We start from the raw sequence: 24,772 nt of genomic DNA on the forward strand, positions 1-24,772 counted from the left end.
TGGCTGACAGTTTGTTTTATGATGGTAATGACCTTTTTACTTGACTTGGGGATTAATTAGGGAACCTTTTTAGAAATAAATTTGTATTACAGAAGCTCTTTTAGTCTCTGACTGTTCATCCAAGGAGTAAAATGACCATACAGGCTTATTATCCTGTTGTAATCTTGGTCTTAATTGCTGAACTTATACATCCTGTAAATAACATCACTTTTAATTTTACCACCGACAAATATTCACGGCCATATCATTCCTTTCAAGGAACCTTAATCCTGAAATTCCTGGACAGAAGTGAACTTCAATCCGCACGTTTGTTGCACAAGTTCTCAAACATGGCTGCTGTGACTGTTTGCGCTCGTCTCCATTTCAGTCCTGCTTGCCACGGGCCTTCCACTGTGTTTTCTTACTCCACACGCTCCTTCGTTAACGAGTTCCAGCTCCAAGCCAGAGTCATGCCAAACCAACCCATTCAGCTTGCCCTGCTGGTGCACGGTAACCATGGCCCTTACCTATCAGTCTTCCCCAACGATGCCTCCTGGCACTCAATGTGTGTGAGCTGGACTGGAAATGGTGGCAAGTGGGCAATCTCAGTGGATGGTCAGGCAGTTCAACATGGTATTTCCCTCTACTCATCAGGCTACATTGGGGGCGGCGGCATTTTCATCATAGGCCAAGAACAAGACGTGTTCAGCAGCTCCTTCAGAAGGGACCAGGCCTTCTGTGGCAGCATTACCCAGCTGAACATGTGGGATCAGGTGTTGGATGCCAATGAAATCCAAACCATGGATAAAGAATGCTCACTCGTTCCTTCCGGCCTGCTTTTCAGATGGGGAAGGTCTGGGTTGGAAATGACCCCTTCTTTACAGACTCACTGGGGCTACACCCAGTGTCAAGGTAAAGCACTGTTGGCTGTGTTAGATTCTATCTTGTATTTAAATTGGTTGAAATGTTGAACTCATTGTGCGTAAATATTTCCAGAGGTTCTGTGCTGCTCCCAAGTCAAAATGAATACATACACAGAGCCAAGTTGTAACTGGGAAACTCTGCCCTAAATGCTCATAAATATATCATGCATGCTGTAATTCAGAATACCACCCTTCAAAACAAACTGTCTCATTCGAATGCATTCCTATCCCACTCCCAGCTCTTACAGTGGATATAAAAAGTGTACACGCTGTTAAAATGATAGGTTTTTCTGATGTAAAAAAAAAAAAAAATGAGACCACGACAAATATTTTCAAAACTTTTCCCACCTTTAATGTGACCTATAACCTGTACAATTCAATTGAAAAACAAACAAATCTGTTGGGGGGGGGGAAACATAAATAAAAAAAATGTATAATAAGCTGGCTGTATAAGTGTGCACACCCTTAAACGAATACTTTGTTAAAACACCTTTTGATTTAATTACAGCATTCAGTCTTTTTGGGTCGGAGTCTATCAGCCTGCCACATCTAGACTTGGCAATATTTGCCCACTCTTCCTTGCAAAAGCGCTCCAAATCTGTCAGATTGCGAGGGCATCTCTTGTGCACAGCCCTCTTCAGGTCACCCCACAGATTTTCAGTTGGATTTAGGTCTGGGCTCTGGCTGGGCCTTTCCAAAACATTTTTGGGGGTCATTGTCTTGCTGAAAGATGAAATTCCTCTTCATCTTCAGCTTTCTAGCAGGCACCTGAAGGTTTTGGGCCAAAATTGACTGGTATCTACAACCGGTATTTAGAACCAGCCCTTGTTCCAGCTGAAGAAAAATAACCCCAAAACATGATGCTGCCACCACCATGCTTCACCATGAGTATGGTGTTCTTTTGGTGATGCGCAGTGTTGTTTTTGCACCAAATATACCTTTTGGAATTGTGGCCAAAAAGTTCAACCTTGGTTTCATCAGACCATAACACATTTTTCCACATGCTTTTGGGAGAGTTGATGTGTGTGTGTGTGTGTGTGTGTGTGTGTGTGAGAGAGAGATTTAGCTGGGCCTGGATGTTTTTATTTGACCCTACCTCATAGTCCAGACAGACGGAGAATATGAGAGATTGTCACATGTAGTACACAACCAGTACTAGCCAGAAATTCCTGCAGCTCCTTCAGTGTTACTGTAGGCCTCTTGGCAGCCTCTCTGACCAATTTTCTTCTTTTCATCAATTTTGGAGGGACGTCCAGTTCTCGGTAATGTCACCGTTGTCCCACATTTTCTCCACATCATGATGACTGTCTTCACTGTGCTCCATGGTATATCTAATGCTGTGGAAATATTTTTTTACCCTTCTCCTGACTGATACCTTTCAACAATGAGATCCCTTTGATGCTTTGTAAGCTCTCTGTGAACGCTGGCTTTTGCTGGAGGATGCAACTGAGTAAATGTCTGAACTTTACAACCCTGATTCCAAAAAAGTTGGGACAAAGTACAAATTGTAAATAAAAACGGAATGCAATGATGTGGAAGTTTCAAAATTCCATATTTTATTCAGAATAGAACATAGATGACATATCAAATGTTTAAACTGAGAAAATGTATCATTTAAAGAGAAAAATTAGGTGATTTTAAATTTCATGACAACAACACATCTCAAAGTTGGGACAAGGCCATGTTTACCACTGTGAGACATCCCCTTTTCTCTTTACTACAGTCTGTAAACGTCTGGGGGCTGAGGAGACAAGTTGCTCAAGTTTAGGGATAGGAATGTTAACCCATTCTTGTCTAATGTAGGATTCTAGTTGCTCAACTGTCTTAGGTCTTTTTTGTCATATCTACCGTTTTATGATGCGCCAAATGTTTTCTATGGGTGAAAGATCTGGACTGCAGGCTGGCCAGTTCAGTACCCGGACCCTTCTTCTATGCAGCCATGATGCTGTAATTGATGCAGTATGTGGTTTGGCATTGTCATGTTGGAAAATGCAAGGTCTTCCCTGAAAGAGACGTTGTCTGGATGGGAGCATATGTTGCTCTAGAACCTGGATGTACCTTTCAGCGTTGATGGTGTCTTTCCAGATGTGTAAGCTGCCCATGCCACATGCACTAATGCAACCCCATACCATCAGAGATGCAGGCTTCTGAACTGAGCGCTGATAACAACTTGGGTCGTCCTTCTCCTCTTTAGTCCGAATGACACGGCGTCCCTGATTTCCATAAAGAACTTCAAATTTTAATTCGTCTGACCACAGAACAGTTTTCCACTTTGCCACAGTCCATTTTAAATGAGCCTTGGCCCAGAGAAGACCTCTGTGCTTCTGGATAGTGTTTAGATACGGCTTCTTCTTTGAACTATAGAGTTTTAGCTGGCAACGGCAGATGGCACGGTGAATTGTGTTCACAGATAATGTTCTCTGGAAATATTCCTGAGCCCATTTTGTGATTTCCAATACAGAAGCATGCCTGTATGTGATGCAGTGCCGTCTAAGGGCCCGAAGATCACAGGCACCCAGTATGGTTTTCCGGCCTTGACCCTTGCGCACAGAGATTCTTCCAGATTCTCTGAACTTTTGATGATTATATGCACTGTGTATGATGATATGTTCAAACTCTTTGCAATTTTACACTGTCGAACTGCTTTCTGATATTGCTCCACTATTTGTCGGTGTAGAATTAGGGGGATTGGTGATCCTCTTCCCATCTTTACTTCCGAGAGCCGCTGCCACTCCAAGATGCTCTTTTTATACCCAGTCATGTTAATGACCTTTTGCCAGTTGACCTAATGAGTTGCAATTTGGTCCTCCAGCTGTTCCTTTTTTGTACCTTTAACTTTTCCAGCCTCTTATTGCCACTGTCCCAACTTTTTTGAGATGTGTTGCTGTCATGAAATTTCAAATGAGCCAATATTTGGCATGAAATTTCAAAATGTCTCACTTTCGACATTTGATATGTTGTCTATGTTCTATTGTGAATACAATATCAGTTTTTGAGATTTGTAAATTATTGCATTGTTTTTATTTAAAATTTGTACTTTGTCTCAACTTTTTTGGAATCGGGGTTGTATTTGGGGTTAATCAGTCTCATTTTAATTGATGGCAGGTGTGAACCCAAAAAGACTGAATGCTGTCATTAAATCAAAAGGTGCTTCAACAAAGTATTAGTTTAAGGGTGTGCACACTTATACAACCAGATTATTGTACGTTTTTTATTTTTTATGTTTTTCCCCCGAACAGATTAGTTTTTCAGTTGAATTGTATAGGTTATAGGTCACATTAAAGGTGGGAAAAGTTTTGAAATTATTTATCGTGGTCTCATCTTTTTACATCATAAAAACCTATCATTTTACCAGGGTGTGTACACGTTTTATAGCCACTGTACGTCTCAGTCTTTGCATATGTTTATGTAAAAGTATTCAACTTGCCAGCCAATTCTTGACCAGTCTTTTGGTTGTATTGAAGTTCACACTATTGCACTTTTCCTTTAGAGCATTCCCAGATGCTAGAGAATGAGAACTGTGTAGCGTTTCACCCTGGCAGTGGAAAGTGGGCCTGGGACAACTGTGATACAAAAAGAGGAGGCGTCTGTCAATTTCATAAAGGTAATAACTCTATGTGCTGCTTGGACACAGTTCACATAAACGGTGACCTTTTGTGTAACATTATTTTCTAGCTTATATGCAATTTTATTACCATAGACGAGTATTTCGAGATGTTTCTTTATCCTGAGCAAAGAGCAGAAAACCTGTTGACTCTAAACTCACTTATAAAGCCTGAAGGCAACTGTATTCCAGTCAGTAAATAGTTAAAATTATTAACATATAATAATAATCTTAATGACTATTCATAAATTTAAGATGACACAGAAATCCAGAAATTCAAAATGAAGTTCTTCTCATGTACACCAATCAGCTGTAAAATTAAAAACCCTGACCAGTAAAGTGAATTTGATTGATTGATCTTAAAGTGGCACGTGTCAAGGGGTGGGATAACAGCCAGCAAGAGAACAGTCAGTTCTTGAAGTTGATGTGTTGGAAGCAGGAAAAATGGGCAAGTGTAAGGATCTGAGCGGCTTTGACAAATTGTGATGGCTAGATCACTGGGTCTGAGCATCTCCAAAATGGCACATCTTGTAGGGTGTTCCTGGTATGCAGTGGTTAGTAGTGAACAAAAGTGGTACAAGGAAGGATAACTGGTGAACCGGTGACAGGGTCACGGGTGTCGAAGGGTCATTTATTCGCATAGGGCATGAAGGCTAGCCCATATGGTCCAATCCCACAGAAGAGCTCCTGTAGCACAAACTGCTGAAAAAGTTAATGCTGACACCTTTCTGTTTTAGCCAGCATTAAAGCTATCCTGCCTTTCAGATTTTTCAAGTGTAGGTCATAAAAATAATTTTTACCAACGCCCAATTATTTTTGTTTAGTGGAGCGAAAGTAACTGAATTCGAATCACAGACTTCCAATTTTATTCGTCTTTTAAAATAGAACAATTAATGAATTTAAGGCCACATGGCCCTAAATTCTCCGCTATTTTTTCCTGCTTCACCGTGACCCAATTCAAAATACTACACCATGCATCACATGGTGGGCTTTCCCCGTTCGTGCAAGGCATTGTGGGATACAAATTTGAAACAGGAGAGAAAAATGGAGGACGTGAGTGTGCGAATGAAATGTGAAAGACCGACTACAGTAACGGAAAGCGAGAAGAAGACATTATGTTGTACGTGAAGGAAAGGAAACGCAGGACCAAATTAATAAATATCGGTGGTCAGCGAGCACCTCGGTGTGATCAGCTGTTCGTTTAGCGACAGAATGATGGAACTGTCAGTGCACGCTCAAAGGTAAACCTGCGCATGCGCACACACACGGACTTCCTCTGTCTGCTTGACTGTGCAAAGCAAGCGATTTCATGCACATTATTTGCTTTAATCCCCTCAAATTAAATAACTTCCCAGCCACAGAATGGCCTGATATTTTGTGAGATACTACAGAAATAAACATATCACAACGAGCAAATTTCAGAGGGCACTAAATTTCACGGTTTTATGAAATCGAAAGGCCGTCTAGCTTTAACTTTTTGGTAAGATGTGCCATTTTGGAGATGCTCAGACCCAGTCATCTACCCATCATAATTTGTCAAAGTCACTCAGATTCTTACACTACCGTTCAAAAGTTTGGGGTCACTTTGAAATTTCCTTATTTTTGAAAGAAAAGCACTGTTCTTTTCAATGAAGATCACTTTAAACTAATCAGAAATCCACTCTATACATTGCTAATGTGGTAAATGACTATTCTAGCTGCAAATGTCTGGTTTTTGGTGCAATATCTCCATAGGTGTATAGAGGCCCATTTCCAGCAACTATCACTCCAGTGTTCTAATGGTACAATGTGTTTGCTCATTGCCTCAGAAGGCTAATGGATGATTAGAAAACCCTTGTACAATCATGTTAGCACAGCTGAAAACAGTTTAGCTCTTTAGAGAAGCTATAAAACTGACCTTCCTTTGAGCAGATTGAGTTTCTGGAGCATCACATTTGTGGGGTCGATTAAATGCTCAAAATGGCCAGAAAAATGTCTTGACTATATTTTCTATTCATTTTACAACTTATGGTGGTAAATAAAAGTGTGACTTTTCATGGAAAACACAAAATTGACTGGGTGACCCCAAACTTTTGAACGGTAGTGTACGCTTGCCCATTTTTAATGGAATCACTCTACAAATACACTGTAACTGTATGTCTTACAATTACATAAGTGTTCATTTACTGCCCAACATATACATCCAAACTTTAATTTTAAATAACCTTTCAAGTAAACAGATTTTCTGTTTACAAGGCAGTGTGTAAAAGTCTGACAGTTTGTTGATGAGTGTAGTGACAGTAATGATTATACAGTACATATTATAAAATTATGCGCTGACTTTCCCAAACATTATTGCTGAATGAACTCGGTCGTAAAAGATTTTGTTTGCTTACGTCAATTCAGGTCTATGAAAATTAAAGTTCAGTTCCCTATCCAAAACTCATTAATTATTTTGTGTTTAGTGCGCGAATGGATTACTTTTGTGAGAATGATTATGCTTCTTGTTTTGATCACAGAGCCCTTGGATGACTTTGGCATATCCAATTTTCCCAAGACCCCATTTTTTACACAAATCAGCAAAGATCTTCTTCATGCGAACCCTGTGAGTACGAGAGTTTCCACTTCTGCTTTTCACGTCAAATCCAGCATGGCTGTTGATACATTTTTACAGCTTTATCTTATCAGAGTTTACCTTACCTTATCTGAAGACCGTTAAATGTTTTGCTCTCCATAGGAGTTAGAAGACCATAATTCATCTTCATCCACAGAACATCAACTGAATTGGCTGAGTTCACTTGCTCAGTCTGTTGTGAAGGCTATTGAGACCGATCCAGAAATCATCACACCGTCGGACATGCTGCACCTCACGCAAGCCATTGAGCAGGGTGCAGCTTCTCAAGTTAATAAAACATCTGTCCCTTCTGGAATCCTGAGGTCCATGGCTTCTAGTTACCTGGTCCTAGCCAGTGGACTCCTTGATCCCGTTTTGGCCAGGCAGTGGGTGGATATGAAGCCATTAGGGGTATGTTTCAAAATTCAGTGGTGTGAGAATAAATGCATAAATAATGTGCATGTGCATTACTTATGTTCTGTAATATTTATTTATTTATTTTTGCTTTCTATAGATTAACCTCAGACCATTTAGTGTTGTCGAGAGTATTGAAAAAATACTTTGGGCTCTGGCTGATTCAATCTTCACAGACATGAAAAGCTTTTCACTTTTAACAAAAAATATAGGTAAAGTACTGTTCATGATTTTGCTGCCTTGACAAAAGGGTCGAAATTCAATACCGAGAATGATGAGGTTCTACTTGCAAAATTAGCTCATGTGATGAATATGGTATGTAATGTAGATCCCACTAAATATACAGGATCAGTCTAAAGTTTGGACACAGCTTCGAATTCAATGTGCAATTATTTTTATTAATTGCAAGACACTTCATGTCTTAAAGTAATGATGGATATCGTTTCTGTTTTGTTGAGCGGTTCTTGATATAGATTACTACAGTTGTGGAATAGGGCCATTTACTGTATTTTTATTATTAATAGAGCGGCGGCTACAATCATCGACACCTTAACGATCTTTTGGCCGTTGCAAAAGTAGAAAAGACTTTCAATACATAAATTGTGCATGAATAATTACTCAAACTTCCACTGGAAAAAAATGAGTTGATTCCTGATTACTGAGCATATTAGATCACGTGACACCGTTCCACAATTATCAACATCCAGATGATTATTTATAAAAAAAATAATAGGTATGAGGTATTAAGTTAACAAAACACAGTTTTTATTTAAAATTTGTTTTACATAGACTTATATTTAGTAAAAAAAAAAATTTTTTTATATAAATATATTGATGTCGGTGCTTACGTAAATGAGGAAGTAATTCTAATATTTGTAAACAAATGAACTGATAATGTTTAACCTGCATCAGAAAATCTTTTTGTTCCACTTTCTACCCTCTTTCTAAGTATTTTCGTAGATCACATTTTGTTCATCATTCGTTGTTTGTATTAATTTCTAGTTTTGTAGTTTACCAATAAATGTCTACAGGGAATTGACATTGTAACCTCATGAAAATCTAGGTCAAAGGTCGCATGTCATTCCTCAAACCAAAATATAAAATGTCTACGGGTATTGTAATATGTGGTAGATATTTACAATAAACTGCAAAAAGTGCTAGTGCATCTCAAAAAATTAGAATATTGTGAAAATTTTCAATATTTTCCATCAGTTATTTAAGAAAGTGAAAGTTATATATATATATATATATATATATATATATATATATATATATATATATATATATATATGTGTGTGTGTGTGTGTGATATAAACTGTTTTGTTACCACATAATGTTATTTCATAGTTTTGATGTCTTCAGTATAGGGGTGTACAAACTTTTCACTGATACTGTGAATTTCAAATGTTACATATTTGAAGTGTCAAAACTTTCAAGCTCAATAATGAAATTGTTGCAGAGAACTTCATATTTCTAAACTATTGAATTGACCAAGGTTTTTCACCTGTGTGTGAGTTCTTATATGATTTGCTATAATGGCCCAATGGATGCCAAAATTATAGAAGTATTTCAAAGATTGGGAGTAGCTGTGCTGGGTGGGTGTGTGTATGTATGAAAATAATACAATAAAAACATGATAATTATTGGCTTGCATGGGTGTGGCTGTTTTTGTAGATGTTTATATGGAGCCAAGAATATTATCTCACATGAACAACAGAAGTGTGTATAAACCCTCAACCCAGCAGAATCACTCCTGCAGCCAAGAGGAGCTCCTCATTTCAGAGACAGAATTCCAGAGACTTTACTCCCTTGGTGAGTGCTAAATCACAATATTTTGTATGAAATATTATGTTTTCTCACACTTCATTTCAGACTTGCATTGTTTAATATTCTTCACACTAATCAAAATGCAGCTCCAAGACTGATCATGGACATACCTCAGTATTCTCACATAAAGAGATGGAGTTATGAACCTCACTGGTTGCCGGTTATGCATAGCATTTCTTTTAAGATTCTTGTTTATACTTTTAAAGCATGGACTGGCTCCATCATATCTTAATGATCTAATTCGTATCAAGCAAAAGAGCTTGTATTGTTTACGGTCTAGTAATAGCTTATTTTTAGAAGGGCCTCCTATCCTATTTTAGATATTTTGTTTGTAACTGGGGTGGCATGGTGGTGTAGTGGTTAGCACTATCACCTCACAGCAAGAAGATTCTGGGTTCGAGCCCAGTGGCTGGCGAGGGCCTTTCTGTGTGGAGTTTGCATGTTCTTCCCGTGTCTGCATGGGTTTCCCCCACAGTCCAAAGACATGCAGGTTAGGCTAATTGGTGGCTCTAAATTGACCGTAGGTGTGAATGGGAGTGTGAATGGTTGTTTGTCTCTATGTGTCTGCCCTACGATAACCTGGTGACTTGTCCAGGGTGTACCCCGCCTCTTGCCCATAGTCAGCTGGGATAGGCTCCAGCTTGCCCACGACCCTGCACGGGATAAGCGGTTATGGATAATGGATGGATGTTTGTAACAACTGATTTATTTTTGATATAATAAAGTGCTTTTGATCAATGTATGTAAATGGTGCTATATAAATAACCAAATTAAATGAATCATTTGTGATTGGAGGGTACACTGTATGGCCAAAAGTTTGTGGACCCCCTCTCCATTACACCTATATGTGCTTGTTGAAAATGCTGTTCTCAAATTAGTCCTCCTTTATTGCTATAATAACCTTCACTCTTCTGAGAAGGCTTTCAATTCAATTTTGGAGTGTGGCTGTGAGGATTTGTGTTCATTCAGCCACAAGAGCATTGATGAAGTCAGGCACTGATGTTGGGCAAGAAGGCCTGGTATATAGTCAGTGTACCAGTTCATCCTAAAAGTGTTCAGTGGGTTTGAAGTCGGGGCTCTGGGCAGAACACTCAAGTTTTTCTGCTCCAATGTTGGTAAACCATGTCTTCATGGAGCGCTTTGTGCGCAGGGGCATTGTCGTGCTGGAACAAGTTTGGGCCTCTTAGTTCCAGTGAAGGGAAATTGTAAAGCTATAGCATACTAAGACATTCAATATAATTGTGTGCTTCCAACTTTGTGGTAATGGTTTGGGGAAGAACTACATACTGTATCGTTGTGATGGTCAAGTGTTCACATATTGTATTAGTGTGATACAGCTTTGCTGTCTCTGGCCCTGAATGGCTCAGTCAGTACAAGGCCAATATATGCTATGTTGTTGTAATTACACATCAGAACATTGATTGTGAAGGAGGTTGTCATGTAATGTGACGATCCAAAACACAGACTTCAAGACGTGTTAAAAATACACATGCAAAAGATTGCTGTTCAAAAAATTTCTTCCAAACTGCATCACAAAACTGATTATCAGACACTGTTTATTCAAAGGTCCTGGCAGAAAAAGAAGTTATTTTGATTGTTGTGTTGAAATCCAGATCATCCAAAAAACAAACCAAAAAAAAACCCGATTTTTTTTTTTTTCCTGAGAACCCAAGGTTGAGGGTTATGAATTCCATTTAATGAAATACAGTGTCTTGCAAAAGTACCATCCCCCTTGGTGTTTGTCCTGTTTTGTCGCATTAGAAGTTGGAATTAAAATGGATTTTTGGAGGGTTAGCACACAAACAATAATTAAGATGAAAAAACAGAAATCTGAAGTGTGCATAAGTATTTAGCCCTGTTCATATGAAACCCCTAAATAAGAGCTGGTTCAACCAATTCACTTCATAAGTCACATAGTAAGTTGATTTAAGATCCACCTGTGTGCAGTCAAAGTGTCACATGATGTCTGTCACATGATGTCTGTCAACCTGTTCTGGAAGGTAATGGTTTGGGGAAGCAAGCAACATGAAAACCAAGGAGCCTCCAAACAGGTCAAAGTTGTATAGATCAGGGTTGGGTTATAAAAAAAAATCCCAAACTTTGAATATCCCAGGGAGCACCATTAAATCCATTATAGCAAAATGGAAAGAATATGGCACCACTACAAACCTGACGAGAAGGCCGCCCACCAAAACTCACAGACCGGGCAAGGAGGGCATTAATCAGAGATACAACAAAGACACCAAAGATAACACTGAAGGAGCTGCAAAGATCCACAGCGGAGATGGGAGTATCTGTCTGTGGCAGCGGAGGCGTGGCCAAGCAGCAGTCTGTGAATGGAGGGCGGGGTCGGGGAAGGTAAGTGGCCAAGTCATTCCACCTGCTGTCAATTAATGTGTGTGTTTTTGTTACAGGGAGCGAGCATAAAAGGAGAGAGAGAGAGCAGAGAAAAGGGTCTCTCTCCCCGACCACAATGCATGTGTGAGTGAGTGAAAGTGAAAAGCAAGCTGAAAAGCTCAATAACGTGTTTGTGTAAACATCGACTCTCGCCTGCCATGCTTCTGTGCTCCACCCACATCAGGAACTGTTACAGTGGTGCCGAAACCCGGGAGCACAGAAGGGGAACCACCCCATGGAGTCATCCCCATTCGAAGAGCTCATCCTTGCCTTCGCTACCACCTAGCAGAACTAGCATTCAAGCGCTGATCACCCTCTGAAAGGAACAGGAGCAACGCTTCGAAGCCTTGATGCTGGCCCAGCGGGAAGATCGCCAGGCGTTCCGGCACCTGCTTGCATTGGCAGGGGCATCGGCCACTGCTGCCTGCACCCTCATGAAGATGGGACCGCAGGATGATCCAGAAGCGTTCCTCGCCCTCTTCGAACAAGCAGCTGAGGCATGGGGGTGGCTGCTGGAGCAGCGTGCGGTGCACCTGCTCCTGATTGGTGAGGCGCAGCTTGCAGTGCAGCAGCTCCCTGCTGACAGCCAACTGATGTATGCTAACCTGAGGAAAGCCATCCTGCAGCGGCTTGGCTGCTCCCCGGAGCAACATCGCCAGCGCTTCCGGACACTGGCATTGGAGGACGTCGGCTGGCCGTTTGCATTTTGCCAGCAACTCCGGGACACCTGCCAATGGTGGCTGAGGACGGAAGACTGCGACGCCGATGAGATCATTGATCTGGTGGCACTGGAACAGTTTATCTCTCAACTTCCGGAAGGAACAGCGGTGTGGGTCCAGTGTCATCGCCCAGTGTCGCTGGAACGAGCCGTCGAGCTGGCGGAGGACCATCTGGAGGCGGCTCCGACGGCAGGCAGATGAGGCATCTCCCCTCGCTTCTCTCTCTCTCTCTTCTCCCCCTGTCTCTCGTCCCCCTTCCCACCCCGTTCCCCTGCCACGGAGGCAGCGGCTGGCTCCTCCCCAGCTGGCCCGTCGCACACGTGGTGTCCTCCCATCTCCCACTTCCATGCCTGTGTTGTCTCCCTCTCAGGTGAGTGACACGCATAACACCAGTGCAGAGGGAAAGCCTGAGCCGGTGTGCTGGCGCAGCGGGGAATCGGAGCATCTCCAGAGTCAGAGCTCCGCAAGGGAGGTGGGAGCTGTAATCCAGATCCCCGACGCACCAGAAACTGCCCCTGATCGGGCCGGAATGTATCACATACCGGTAAGTGTTCAAGGGGATATGCTTTGGTGGATTCCGGTTGTAATCAGACCTCAGTTCACCAATGCCTGGTGCAAGGTGAGGCATTGGGGAGAGTACAAGCAGTGAAAGTGTTGTGTGTGCACGGGGATGTTCACAATTATCCCTTAGTGTCTGTCCGTATTCTATTCCGGGGCCAAATGCATAGAGTAAAGGCAGCGGTTAGTCCTCATCTCACCCACTTGTTGATTTTGGGTACTGATTGGCCAGAGTTAAAAAAAAAAAAAAAACTGATGGAAAATCTAATACGTAGTGGGTCCTGCACTAGTTGGTCACAGGAAGTTCCCGGTGTGGCATTGACTGGGGAAGCTGTCACAGAACCGTCTACGTCAACACCGCGTCAGAGTGAGAAGCAGCCCGCTCCTCCTCCCTCTCTCGGGGATTCCCTTGGGGGTTTCCCATTAGAGCAGTCGCGAGACGAGACTCTGCGGCATGCATTTGACCACGTGAGAGTAATTGATGTTCAAACTCTTCAGCCAAGCGCGACACTGACCTTCCCCTGTTTTGCCATTATTAAAGATAGATTGTACCGAGTGATGCAGGACACTCAAACTATTGAACGAATAACCCAGTTGTTAATCCCAAAGAGCCGTAGGGAACTCGTATTCCATGCGGCTCACTTTAATTCCATGGCTGGACACTTGGGGCAAGATAAAACACTAGCTCGAATAATGGCCCGATTCTATTGGCTAGGGATTCGCGGGGATGTCCGTCGGTGGCATGTGACATGCTGTGAATGGCAATTAGTAAATCCTGCGGTCACTCCAAAAGCGCCGTTGCACCCTCTTCCTCTAATCGAGACCCCACGTGAGCGAATTGGGATGGATCTCGTCAGGCCATTAGATTGGTCAGCACAGGGATATTGCTTTATTTTAGTTCTGGTGGGCTATGCAATGCAATATCCAGAAGCAGTGCCTCTCCGCAATATCTCAGCATGCAGTATTGCGGAAGCGCTCTTCCGCTTTATTTCCTGGGTTGGGATTCTGAAAGAAATCCTGACAGACCAAGGCACCTCATTTATGTCACGCACACTGCGTGAACTGTATGGGTTACTGGGGATTAAGTCTATCCGCACCAGTGTCTATCACTCACAAACGGATGGCTTAGTAGAGCGATTTAACCAAACACTCAAGAACATAATCCGGAAATTCGTAAGTGAAGATGCACGTCATTGGGATAAGTGGCTTGAGCCCCTGTTATTCGTAGTATGAGAGGTCCCGCAAGCATCCATGGGGTTTTCTCCCTTTGAATTATTATATGGGCGTAAGCCGCATGGCATTCTGGACATGCTACAGGAAAATTGGGAGGAGGGACCTTCACCTAGTAAAAACGAAATCCAGTACGTTCTTGACCTGCACGCAAAACTCCACACCCTCATGCACCTAACCCAGGAGAATTTGCGGCAGGCACAAGAATGTCAAATCCGGCTGTATGACAGGGGCACGTGCCTTTGAGAGTTCACGCTGGGAGACAAAGTGCTTGTATTAGTGCCCACGTCGAGTTCTAAATTGGTCGCCAAGTGGCAAGGGCCCTTCGAGGTCATACAGTGAGTCGGGGACATCGACTATGAGGTGAGGTGAATGGATAGGGGTGGGGCACTGCAAATCTACCACCTCAACCTTTTAAAATGCTGGAATGAGGGGGTCCCCATGGTGTTGGCGTCGGTGGTCCCGGAGAAGGCGGAGCTTGGGCCGGAGGTGAAGAAGATAACATCTTGGACCACTCCGGTCCCTTGTGGAGACCACCTCTCACTGGCCCAACTCATGGAGGTAGCCAAGTTGCAAACGGAATTTTCCGATGTGTTCTCGCCCCTTCCTGGTCGTACTCACCTCATAGAACACCACATCGAAACGCCCGTGGGGGTGGTAGTGGGTAGCCACCCTTACCGCTTGCCTGAACACAAGAAAAAGGTGGTTCGGGACGAACTCAAGGCCATGCTCGAAATGGGTATAATCGAGAAGTCCCACAGTGACTGGAGCAGCCCAGTGGTCCTGGTTCCCAAGACCGAAGGATCGGTCTGGTTCTGTGTGGACTATAGAAAGGTCAATGCGGTGTCTAAATTTGACGCATGCCCAATGCCTCGCATTGATGATTTGCTTGATCGGCTATGCGCTACTCGCTTTTATTCGACACTGGATCTAACAAGGGGATATTGGCAGATCCCCTTGACTCCTCTATCCCAAGAGAAAATGGCCTTTTCCACACTGTTTGGTTTACACCAATTTGTCAAGCTCCCTTTTGGGTTGTTTGGGGGGCCTGCTACGTTCCAGCGGCTTATAGACCGGGTTCTCCGCCCTCATGCTGCCTACGTGGCCGCTTATCTAGACAACATAATCTAGAGTCATGATTGGCCGTGGCACTTGGAACACCTGAGGGCTGTTCTAAAGTTGCTGAGGTGAGCGGGCCTCACAGCTAACCCGAAAAAGTGTGCGATTGGGCAGGTGGAAGTATGGTATCTGGGGTTCCACTTGGGCCATGGGCAGGTGCATCCCCAAATTAACAAGACTGCAGCGATTGCGGACTGCCCGAAGCCCAAGACCAAAAAGGAGGTGAGTCGGTTCTTGGGGCTAGCTGGCTGTTATCGTAGGTTTCTACCTAATTATTCGGACGTCACCAGCCCGCTAACTGATCTCACTAAAAAGGGGGCTCCAGATCCGGTCCAGTGGACGGAGCAGTGCCTTCTCTGAGGTAAAAGCTGCACTGTGTGGGGGGCCACTTTTACACTCCCCTGACTTCTCTCTCCCCTTTATTTTGCAGACTGATGCATTGGACAGAGGGCTGAGGGACGTTTTGTCCCAGGCGGTGGAGGGTGAGGAGCGCCCCATGCTGTACATCAGCCAGAAACCATCGATGCACGAAAGCAAGTACAGCACGATCAAGAAGGAGTGTCTCGCTATCAAGTGGGTGGTCCTCGCCCTCTGATACTACCTGCTGGAGCGCCCTTTCACACTCTGTTCGGACCACGCGCCCCTCCAGTAGCTCCACCACATGAAGGATGCCAATGTGTGGATCACCCATTGATATCTCGCCCTCCAGCCATTTAAGTTCGAGGTGATCCACAGGCTGGGGGCACAGATGGTGGTGGCGGACTTCCTGTCCCGTCGGGGGGGGTGTCAATCAGCTTCAGGCCGGATGGCTCCCCGGCCTGAATCGGGCAGTGGGGGTATGTGGCAGCGGGGGTGTGGCCAAGCAGCAGTCTGTGAATGGAGGGCGGGGTCGGGGAAGGTAAGTGGCTAAGTCATTTCACCTGCTGTCAATTAATGTGTGTGTGTGTGTGTGTGTTTGTTTGTTACAGGGAGGGAGCATAAAAGGGGAGAGAGAGCTGAGAAAAGGGGCTCTCTCTACGACCAGAACGCAGGTGTGAGTGAGTGAAAGTGTGGGTGAAAGCAAGCTGAAAAACTCAATCAAGTATTTGTGTAAACATCAACTCTCTCCTGCTGTGCTTCTGTGCTCCACCCACATCAGGAACTGTTGCACTGTCCATAGGACCACTTTAAACCATACACTCCACAGAGTGGGGCTTTATGGAAGCGTGGCCAGAAAAATCCCATTGCTTAAAGAAAAAAATAATGAGTTTGCCCAACAGCATGTGAAAGACTCCCCAAACACATGGAAGAAGATTCTCTGGTCAAATGAGACTAAAATTGATCTTTTTGGCCATCATGGGAAATGCCATGTATGGTGCAAACCCAACACCCTGAGAACACCATTCCTACAGTGAAGCATGGTGGTGGCAGCATCGTGCTGTGGGGATGTTTTTCATCTGCAGGGACAGGAAAGTTGGTCAGGATTGAAGGAAAGATGGACTGCACTAAATACAAGGCAATTCTGGAGGAAAACCTGTTTGAGTCAGCCAGAGGTTTGAAACTGGGACGAAAGTTCACGTTCCAGCAGGACAACGACCCTAAACATATTGCTAAAGCTACATTGGAGTGGTTTAAAGGGAAACATTTAAATGTCTTGGAATGGCCTGGTCAAAGCCCAGACCTCAACCCAATTGAGAATCTGTGGCATAACTTGAAGGTTGCTGTACACCAGGGCAACCCATCTAACTTGAAGGAGTTGGAGCAGTTTTGCCTTGAGGAAGGGGCAAACACCCCAGTGGCTAGATGTGCTAAGCTAACAGATATTACCCCAAGAGACCTGCAGCTGTAATTGCAGCAAAAGGCGTCTCTACAAAGTACTGACTTTGGGGGGGTGAATACCTAATGGTAAGCACACTCCAGATTTCTGTTTTTTATCTGAGTTATTGTTTGTGTCACAATAAAACAACAGTTTGCACCTTTCAAGTGGTAGGCATGTTGTGTAAATCAAATGGTGCTAAACCCCCCCCCCCCAAATCCATTTTAATTCCAGCTTATAATGCAACAAAATAGGACAAACACCAAGGGGGATGAATACTTTTGCAAGATGCTATATCCGCATTTTGTACTTGAGTTGAGATTTGTAACTCATGTAGTAAACAATAATGCTACTTGAATGTTGATGGTGGCACTTAACAAACTTGTTGTTTGCAGGTCGCAAGAATGTGATATTCATTCACACTTACTATAGCTCCATGATGGAGGTGCTGTCCAGAACAGAGTTTAAAGCATTTACAGACAAGCACACCGAGAGTGGACAGTAGGAGCCTTTAATGTTGAATATTAAAAAGTAAATTCAGTTTATTATTATTTTTTTAGAATCAGTGTATATTGTTGTAAAACTTTTCTGATATTGTTTTTTCCAGATCCGTGTTTGGTCACTTAGCTACAGCAGTCATATCGGCCACAGTTCGAGATGTGTTGAAGGAAGAGAATGTTCCAGTGTCTGTGCAGTATACTTTGTCTACTGTAAAAGTGGTATGAAATATCAGTGTTATTTTAACATCTCTAAAGAAAATATGATTGTGTATGTGCCACTTTTCAGCCTCGTACTAGAACATGAGAGAGATGAGTTTGTTAAAACCTTGATCCAAACAGCTTCTCATTGTTAAATTGTGCAGTGGAATTTTCTGTCATAGAGATGAGTGTTTATGGATCAGAGTCTTGGCTGAAACAGAAACTTTTTAAATAACACTATGTTAATTAGTTAGTTGATTGTCGTACAGCATCACACGTCACACATCTGTTTTCATTGAAGGTGGAGTCTTCCAAGCTGCTCACACCTTTGTGTATTTTCTGGAATGTCAGTGAAATGTAAGTACAAGATAAAAGCTTACTAAAACTACCACCAACACAAATGTCTAACGTTTATAACCCCTTTTTTTTTTTTTTTAATAGAGCTCCCAATGTGAGTGATTGGTCAGACAAAGGCTGTCAAGTGTTACACTCCGGACCAAATGGCACATCCTGCTTTTGCAACCACACCACCAACTTTGCTATCCTTATGAATTACATGAAAGCTCGGGTATGTCATTGAAACTATATGTATATTGTATTTTAATGTTTTATAAAATGAATGACATTTATAGGTATATTAAGATCCACCAGTGTTGTAGTCAAGTCACTAAACCTCGAGTCCAAGTCCAGTCTCGAGTCCTCAGTGTTCAAGTCAGAGTCATTCAAAAAATTTCGAGTCGAGTCCGAGAACAAGTTGGAGAACTGCACCATTTGACAGTAGCTGTTTCAGTGCCATTAATATTAGTTTGTTCCTGAACATGACGTATGAACAGGTGAATGTGCTTCTTTTTGTCAGGGACTGTGAAGTATTCTGTCAGAGATGGTTGGGAGATGGATGTAAGTGCAGAAGGTGTGTTTATTAATACAAGTGAAGACAAGTAAACAATCCAGAATGGCAGGCAAAATCGTAAAACAGTGAAACAGGCAACAGGTCGAGCGAGGCACAAACAGGCTATCATAGACTCGGCAGAATCGAAGACAAGAAACAGGAAATCAGGGATCAGGAAACCAAACAAGGAAATAAAGCTTGGTAATGTGTCAGCAACGCAACTCAATACTTCGCAAAGTAAGTGTGTTTTCACACTTTTTATATTGGCACGCTGATTGTGCCTTAATCCTGTGCAGGTGCAAATCGTTTACGGCGCGTGCGAGAGAGAGTCCACTTGGTGTGCGCGCTGTCCAGAGCGCGCCCGAGAATCTATCTGATGCATGCGCCAGGGCGTGCAGGTGTGACACTCTTGCATGAAATTAGTACAAAAATGAATGTAGATATAAATATCGTATGCCAAATTATTATGGCATGTTACAAAAAAATAAAGAAAAAAAATCTGAGTCCTCGTCTCTGATTTACGAGTCCTAATGCAGTTAATGTACGAGTCCAAGTCATCAATGCTCAAGTCGAGTCGTGAGTCCGTAAAATTAGGGTGTGAGTTGGACTCAAGTACTGCAAGCCTGAGATCCACGTACATAATTGCTAGGAGGCCCTTAAACTTGTAGTATATTATTCAATTAAACACAATGTAAAAAAAAAATGCTGTATATTTTTACATTTACAGTGAATTACTGTAATATCTTACATTGTTTAAGTGACACATAATTTATTATTACACTACAGGACACTTTTTCCATAGAATAAAAACACGTGTTCTGTTCCCTTCTAGCGGGTTTCATTCATTTGGTTTGATAGCATGCAATATTGTTAGCATATCGCTTAGCCTACGTGTATCACGTCACTCTACCTAATGGCGAATGAGTGTGCAATATTGTTACGATATTGCATGGTTGTCAAGACAACCTGACATCACACGTCGGAGTTGATGCAAATATCCAATGGGAAACTTTTCTACTGTATATGCGCAGAATCATTTCTTTGTTCACTGAGAAAGACGCAGTGAACACCTGATATGCCACCAAAACTTCATTATATATTCTTCACGCATATTTACAAGAGAAAAACATACCAACCGACATCAAAAAACTGGAACGGAGACATGTCGGAGATGTAAAACTTCCACGCTAGATAGCGACATTGACAATTTCTAAACAAACATGGCTGCCAGGTTTGCTTTGTTAAAAATGGAAGGCTTTGAGAGGATTTTGGCTGCCAGATCGCTCTGTGGTGTGTAGTTGTCGATGTAGATTTTAAAAGTAACTAAATAAATTACAGAGGGAAATTTAATACTTAAGTGTGAGTGAAAAATACTGTGGCAAGCGTGCAGCATGGAAGAAGAGTCTGGAGACAGAAATCTTAGTTTCTCGGTCGTTAGCCTGTGCTACTTGCTTTTGATAGCACTGGTTTGACTGCTTTATTAGCATTCGCTAACACTACTGATGAATGATACACCAGCTGGAAGGTGACTTCACTGCTGTGCTAACAGCGCTGACTCATGGGTAAACTAGACTTGGCCTTCAAGAATGCTGATCTGAAGAGTGTGTGTATGTATAATAATAATATTGGCTGGCTTTTTTCGTGGTATATCGGATATATTCCATTCAGCTACTCGTCTTCAACTCGTTTGATATCATGCTCATTGAATGGAATATATCTGATATAGCACTTAATGCCAGCCAATATTATTTAAATATGTTTCCTAGATGAAGGATAGAACGAAATTGAAAGTTCTTACTCAAGGACTCAACCATGGCTCTTTGGCATTGCTGGGATTTGAAAACACAGCCTTCTGATCTGTGCATCAAAAACTTTAACCAAAACTACAACTATTTACACTTATTGATTCAACCACTACTACCTCTGAATTAACTCCAGGAAAAGATTGCATCACCTCATTGCGAGTTAGTTGTACTAGTTGTGGCAGCTCACTGGTTAAGGTTTTGGTCACAGATTTGAGGGTTGTCTGTGAAAGTTCTCAGTCATCCAGGTCATCATAAACCGTAGGTGCTAAAGAAGACAACTGGACTTGCTTGAAATTCTTGAAGACGTTTCACCTCTCATCCGAAAGGCTTCTTCGGTTCTGTCTGACTAGTGTGGAGTTCCAGGTATTTATCCTCTAGTGGACCAAAAGCAACCCTAAGGAGAGTCATTGAGGTCACATGGGTCGTTGGCACTCTGTCATCCTGTAGGTTGTTAGGGTCACTGGAGGCCGGGTGTGAACAGTGTTAGCAGCCTAGAGGGTCGTTAGGGTGATCTGTGGGGTATTGCCATCGTTACCTGGCACGACCATCGCTGAACAGAGGAGGTGGTCTGAGACACCACTTATCAGCCACCTACAATGCAGTCCTTGGCACACTTCCCAGAAAACTGAATACACATCCACACCAAGACTCCGCTGACTTCAATGACTCACATGATGGCAGAGAGTCAGTGACCCTCTAGGCTGCTAACATCATTCACACCCGGCCTCCAGTGACCCTAATAACCTACAGGATGACTGAGAGGGTCAATGACCCAGGTGACCTCAACAACTCTCATTAGGGTTGCTTTTGGTCCACTTGAGGATAAATACCTGGAACTCCGCACTAGTCAGACAGAACTGAACAAGCCTTTTGGATGAGAGATGAAACGTCTTCAAAGATTTCAAGTAAGTCCAGTTGCTTTCTTTAGCACCTATGGAGATCTGAGGGTTGGGTGTTCAAATCCCAGCAGTGCTTAGGTGTATCCTGTGTCAGCCAAATGAGCAAATGTACTGGATTATTCTGTATGTTATTTTATTGAATGTACGGTATTGCAGAAAAAATTTGTGTAAATATGTTTTGCATTGAAACTAATTTGAAAGGAACGTAGATACAATAGTGAGGTGATGGGTCCAGGAGTATAATGGGTTAATACATAGATTATTCGTTAACTTACACTGGCTAATTCAGACAAATTGGCATTGATGCTTTACTCTATTCAAACATGATCACTGCATTTTATTTATCTGTTTGAATACCTTCTTGCTCTGTCCAATAGAGGTCTCTGTTAGCTTACAAAAGAAATGGGAATATGGCAGAACTTGGAAATTATCATGAGGATTGGCAATTATAAATTTGTGTACTTGGCATGTTGATCATGAATCATTTCTTTGAATAATAGAGAATAAGGTGTTGCTTTTCACTCACCAAAACTTTATACTGACTTTTTTTTGGGGGGTGAAAACCTAAAACTGCTTAATTAACTTTAACATGCAGATGTTGGACGTACACTGTAACCCTGCTATAATGAACTCCTTGGGGGACGTCCAAATAGTTTGTAATACTGAAATGGACCCACTTGTCACAAAAACCACTCACTCTTATGTAAAACAAGACCAACTGAGTTTAATTCATATTTATGCTTAATTCACATGCATATTTACAGAGTAAAGGAAATAAGTCACACTCGCTGTCTTTTGCTTGCTGCATCTTCTTTCTTTTTACCCCATCATGTTGATTGCAGTTATGGATAGAGTCTCAGAGCTCTTTTTCTTTTGCTTAAAAGGTGATGATACACGGGGCAACTTTTTGGGCAATATTGCCGGCAATTTGCAACCAGGTGAGAGACAGGGCAACTAATTAGGATAACAGCCAATCAGATAAGAGCAAATCTATCGCCACCGAGACAGCACAAAGACGGACACTGAAACATTTGCAGCTGTCACTTTTGTCTTGGCTTCAGCCTTTATTTATTTCGCTCAAGTATTTATCATATCTGGAACAAAACTGAATATATCCTCTGGTCAAAAGATAATTTGCCATTATTTTAACATTTCTAAGTCAAAATAAGCACATTATTCTGTTAAACACTTTTTTAAAAATCTCTTTAAAAATGCTACTAGCTGCAATCACGTGCTAAAACTAATAACTGATACACATCACAAAAACATCATTTAATCCTTATCTCAGCAAAAAAGACAAAAGGATATCGACCAGGAGATGGCTGCTGAGGAGGAACAGGGCATGACGGCTTCTGAAAGGCTTCCTTTCTTTCTTAGATCCTGAAGTTTGTACTGTTTTGCCCTCAGGTTCCACAAGTACTGTAGTTGTGCTCTGGATGTGAATTAGATCGGATGATAAGTCTGAGTAGATCATCTCTATTACAACTCTCAAAAAAAAATTTGAGTCACTCATCACTTTTAACTTGATGCAAGAGAGCTAATGTTATCCCTACGATAACTTTCAGCTAACTATTTAGCAAAATCCACCACTAGTTAGCTAAATCCCATTCAGTCTCTGTGGCGTGGTGGTTAGCTAACAGCATTTTAAACCTAGCTGAAAAAAAAAATCGATAACTTATTTCCAACCTGGTCTGTTGGTTTTCTAAGCATTTGATGAGGTAAATTCAGCACTTTGGATTTACACAGAACAATTTACCGCCAGGCGGCATGGTGGTGTAGTGGTTAGCGCTGTCGCCTCACAGCAAGAAGGTCCGGGTTCAAGCCCCATGGCCGGCGAGGGCCTTTCTGTGCGGAGTTTGCATGTTCTCCCTGTGTCTGCGTGGGTTTCCTCCGGGTGCTCCAGTTTCCCCCACAGTCCAAAGACATGCAGGTTAGGTTAACTGGTGACTCTAAATTGACCGTAGGTGTGAATGTGAGTGTGAATGGTTGTCTGTGTCTATGTGTCAGCCCTGTGATGACCTGGTGACTTGTCCAGGGTGTACCCCGCCTTTCGCCCGTAGTCAGCTGGGATAGGCTCCAGCTTGCCTGCGACCCTGTAGAAGGATAAAGCAGCTAGAGATAATGAGATGAGATGAGAACTTACTGCCATAAAAAGATACAAGTTGTCTCTCTTTTTCTTCACTCCATTGTTGGAGACGTTGCCATCTTTGTTGAAAATTTCAGAAGCTCTCAGGTGGTCATGTGATTTGCTGCTAGCACTCTGACTAGATGATCTTTAAAAAGTTGCCCAAAATGATCAAAACCATTCAGACAGAAATTATGTTGCCCAATCTCAATGGGAAAGTGTTGAAGCGCAGTTGCCCAAAAAAGTTGCCCCGTGTATCATCACCTTAAAAGTTGAAATTAAATTTTTTGAGATACCATATTCTTTAGACAAATTCGCTGCTTTCTCACTATGTTTTAGTTGGTCCAGGATGTGAAGTTTGTTGTCGACAGTGTCACGTCCACGTGCAATGCCATTAGGACTAATTACCATGCACCTGTTCCGGATTAGCGTGCAATCACAGCACACACTTATAAGGACTCTCACTTAATACAGACTTTGCGAAGTATACACGCTGTACCTTGTGTCTCAAGTTACCAAGCCTTTTGTAGCACTGTGTTAATATTCTGGTTTCTGACTCTGTTTTGTATTTTGCCCTTTGGCTCCGCTTTTGATATCCTGTCTGTGCCTCACTTGACCATTTTCTGTTTCTCTACTCTGATTTTTGATCCTTGATTTGGATGTTTGCCAGAGTGTTTTTAAATAAAACTCGTCAAGCGATTATATGTGTCTATGACCTACATTTTCTGACAGACGAAGAGTATCTTACATTTACGAGTAGCCATGACAACAGTGCTTACGGAGTAAAGACTCGAGTAAAACTGCTTTTAGCTCATAAAATAAAGTCCTTTTAAGGGATTGTTTGAAGTCAGTGATCACTCCTCGATAATTGTTAGTGATAAGCGAGGCTCATTAAGCCTTTGTTTTATAGCGTTAACATATATTTTTAACTTGACTGCAGATTTGATTTCTTATTGAGGAATGCATGGCTCCGTGATGTTTTTTTTTTTTTTTTGAAGACTCTGACTCATTGTCATTAAAGGTCAGGGACACAAACTTAGTTTGTTATATGCGAAAATTCATAGTAAAAGAGTTTGTTATCGCAGGGTTGCAGTGTGTATCGTTTTATTACTCAGGACTTCATCTAAATGGATAGAGATGGATGGAGTTAGTGGGGGAGAGAGAGAGAGACTCTACATGCTACTTATTTGTCTTTCCA

The 24,772-nt window shown here is 42.3% G+C and overlaps 1 protein-coding gene across 1 annotated transcript in view; it reads left to right on the forward strand.

Moving 5' to 3' along the window:
* The window catches only part of LOC132899051 (adhesion G-protein coupled receptor D2), a 144,010-nt gene that overhangs the window by 768 nt on the left and 118,470 nt on the right, over positions 1 to 24,772 (forward strand). The window contains exons 4-13 of the mRNA XM_060940696.1: positions 259 to 891; positions 4,393 to 4,506; positions 7,005 to 7,090; positions 7,223 to 7,510; positions 7,614 to 7,725; positions 9,188 to 9,325; positions 17,554 to 17,659; positions 17,766 to 17,877; positions 18,158 to 18,213; positions 18,298 to 18,424. Coding sequence (XP_060796679.1) covers positions 259 to 891; positions 4,393 to 4,506; positions 7,005 to 7,090; positions 7,223 to 7,510; positions 7,614 to 7,725; positions 9,188 to 9,325; positions 17,554 to 17,659; positions 17,766 to 17,877; positions 18,158 to 18,213; positions 18,298 to 18,424 — 1,772 coding nt within the window. The remainder of the gene's footprint in view (positions 1 to 258; positions 892 to 4,392; positions 4,507 to 7,004; positions 7,091 to 7,222; positions 7,511 to 7,613; positions 7,726 to 9,187; positions 9,326 to 17,553; positions 17,660 to 17,765; positions 17,878 to 18,157; positions 18,214 to 18,297; positions 18,425 to 24,772) is intronic.

This window comes from Neoarius graeffei, chromosome 15 (genome assembly GCF_027579695.1).
Source record: "Neoarius graeffei isolate fNeoGra1 chromosome 15, fNeoGra1.pri, whole genome shotgun sequence".
Lineage (NCBI taxonomy): Eukaryota > Metazoa > Chordata > Actinopteri > Siluriformes > Ariidae > Neoarius > Neoarius graeffei.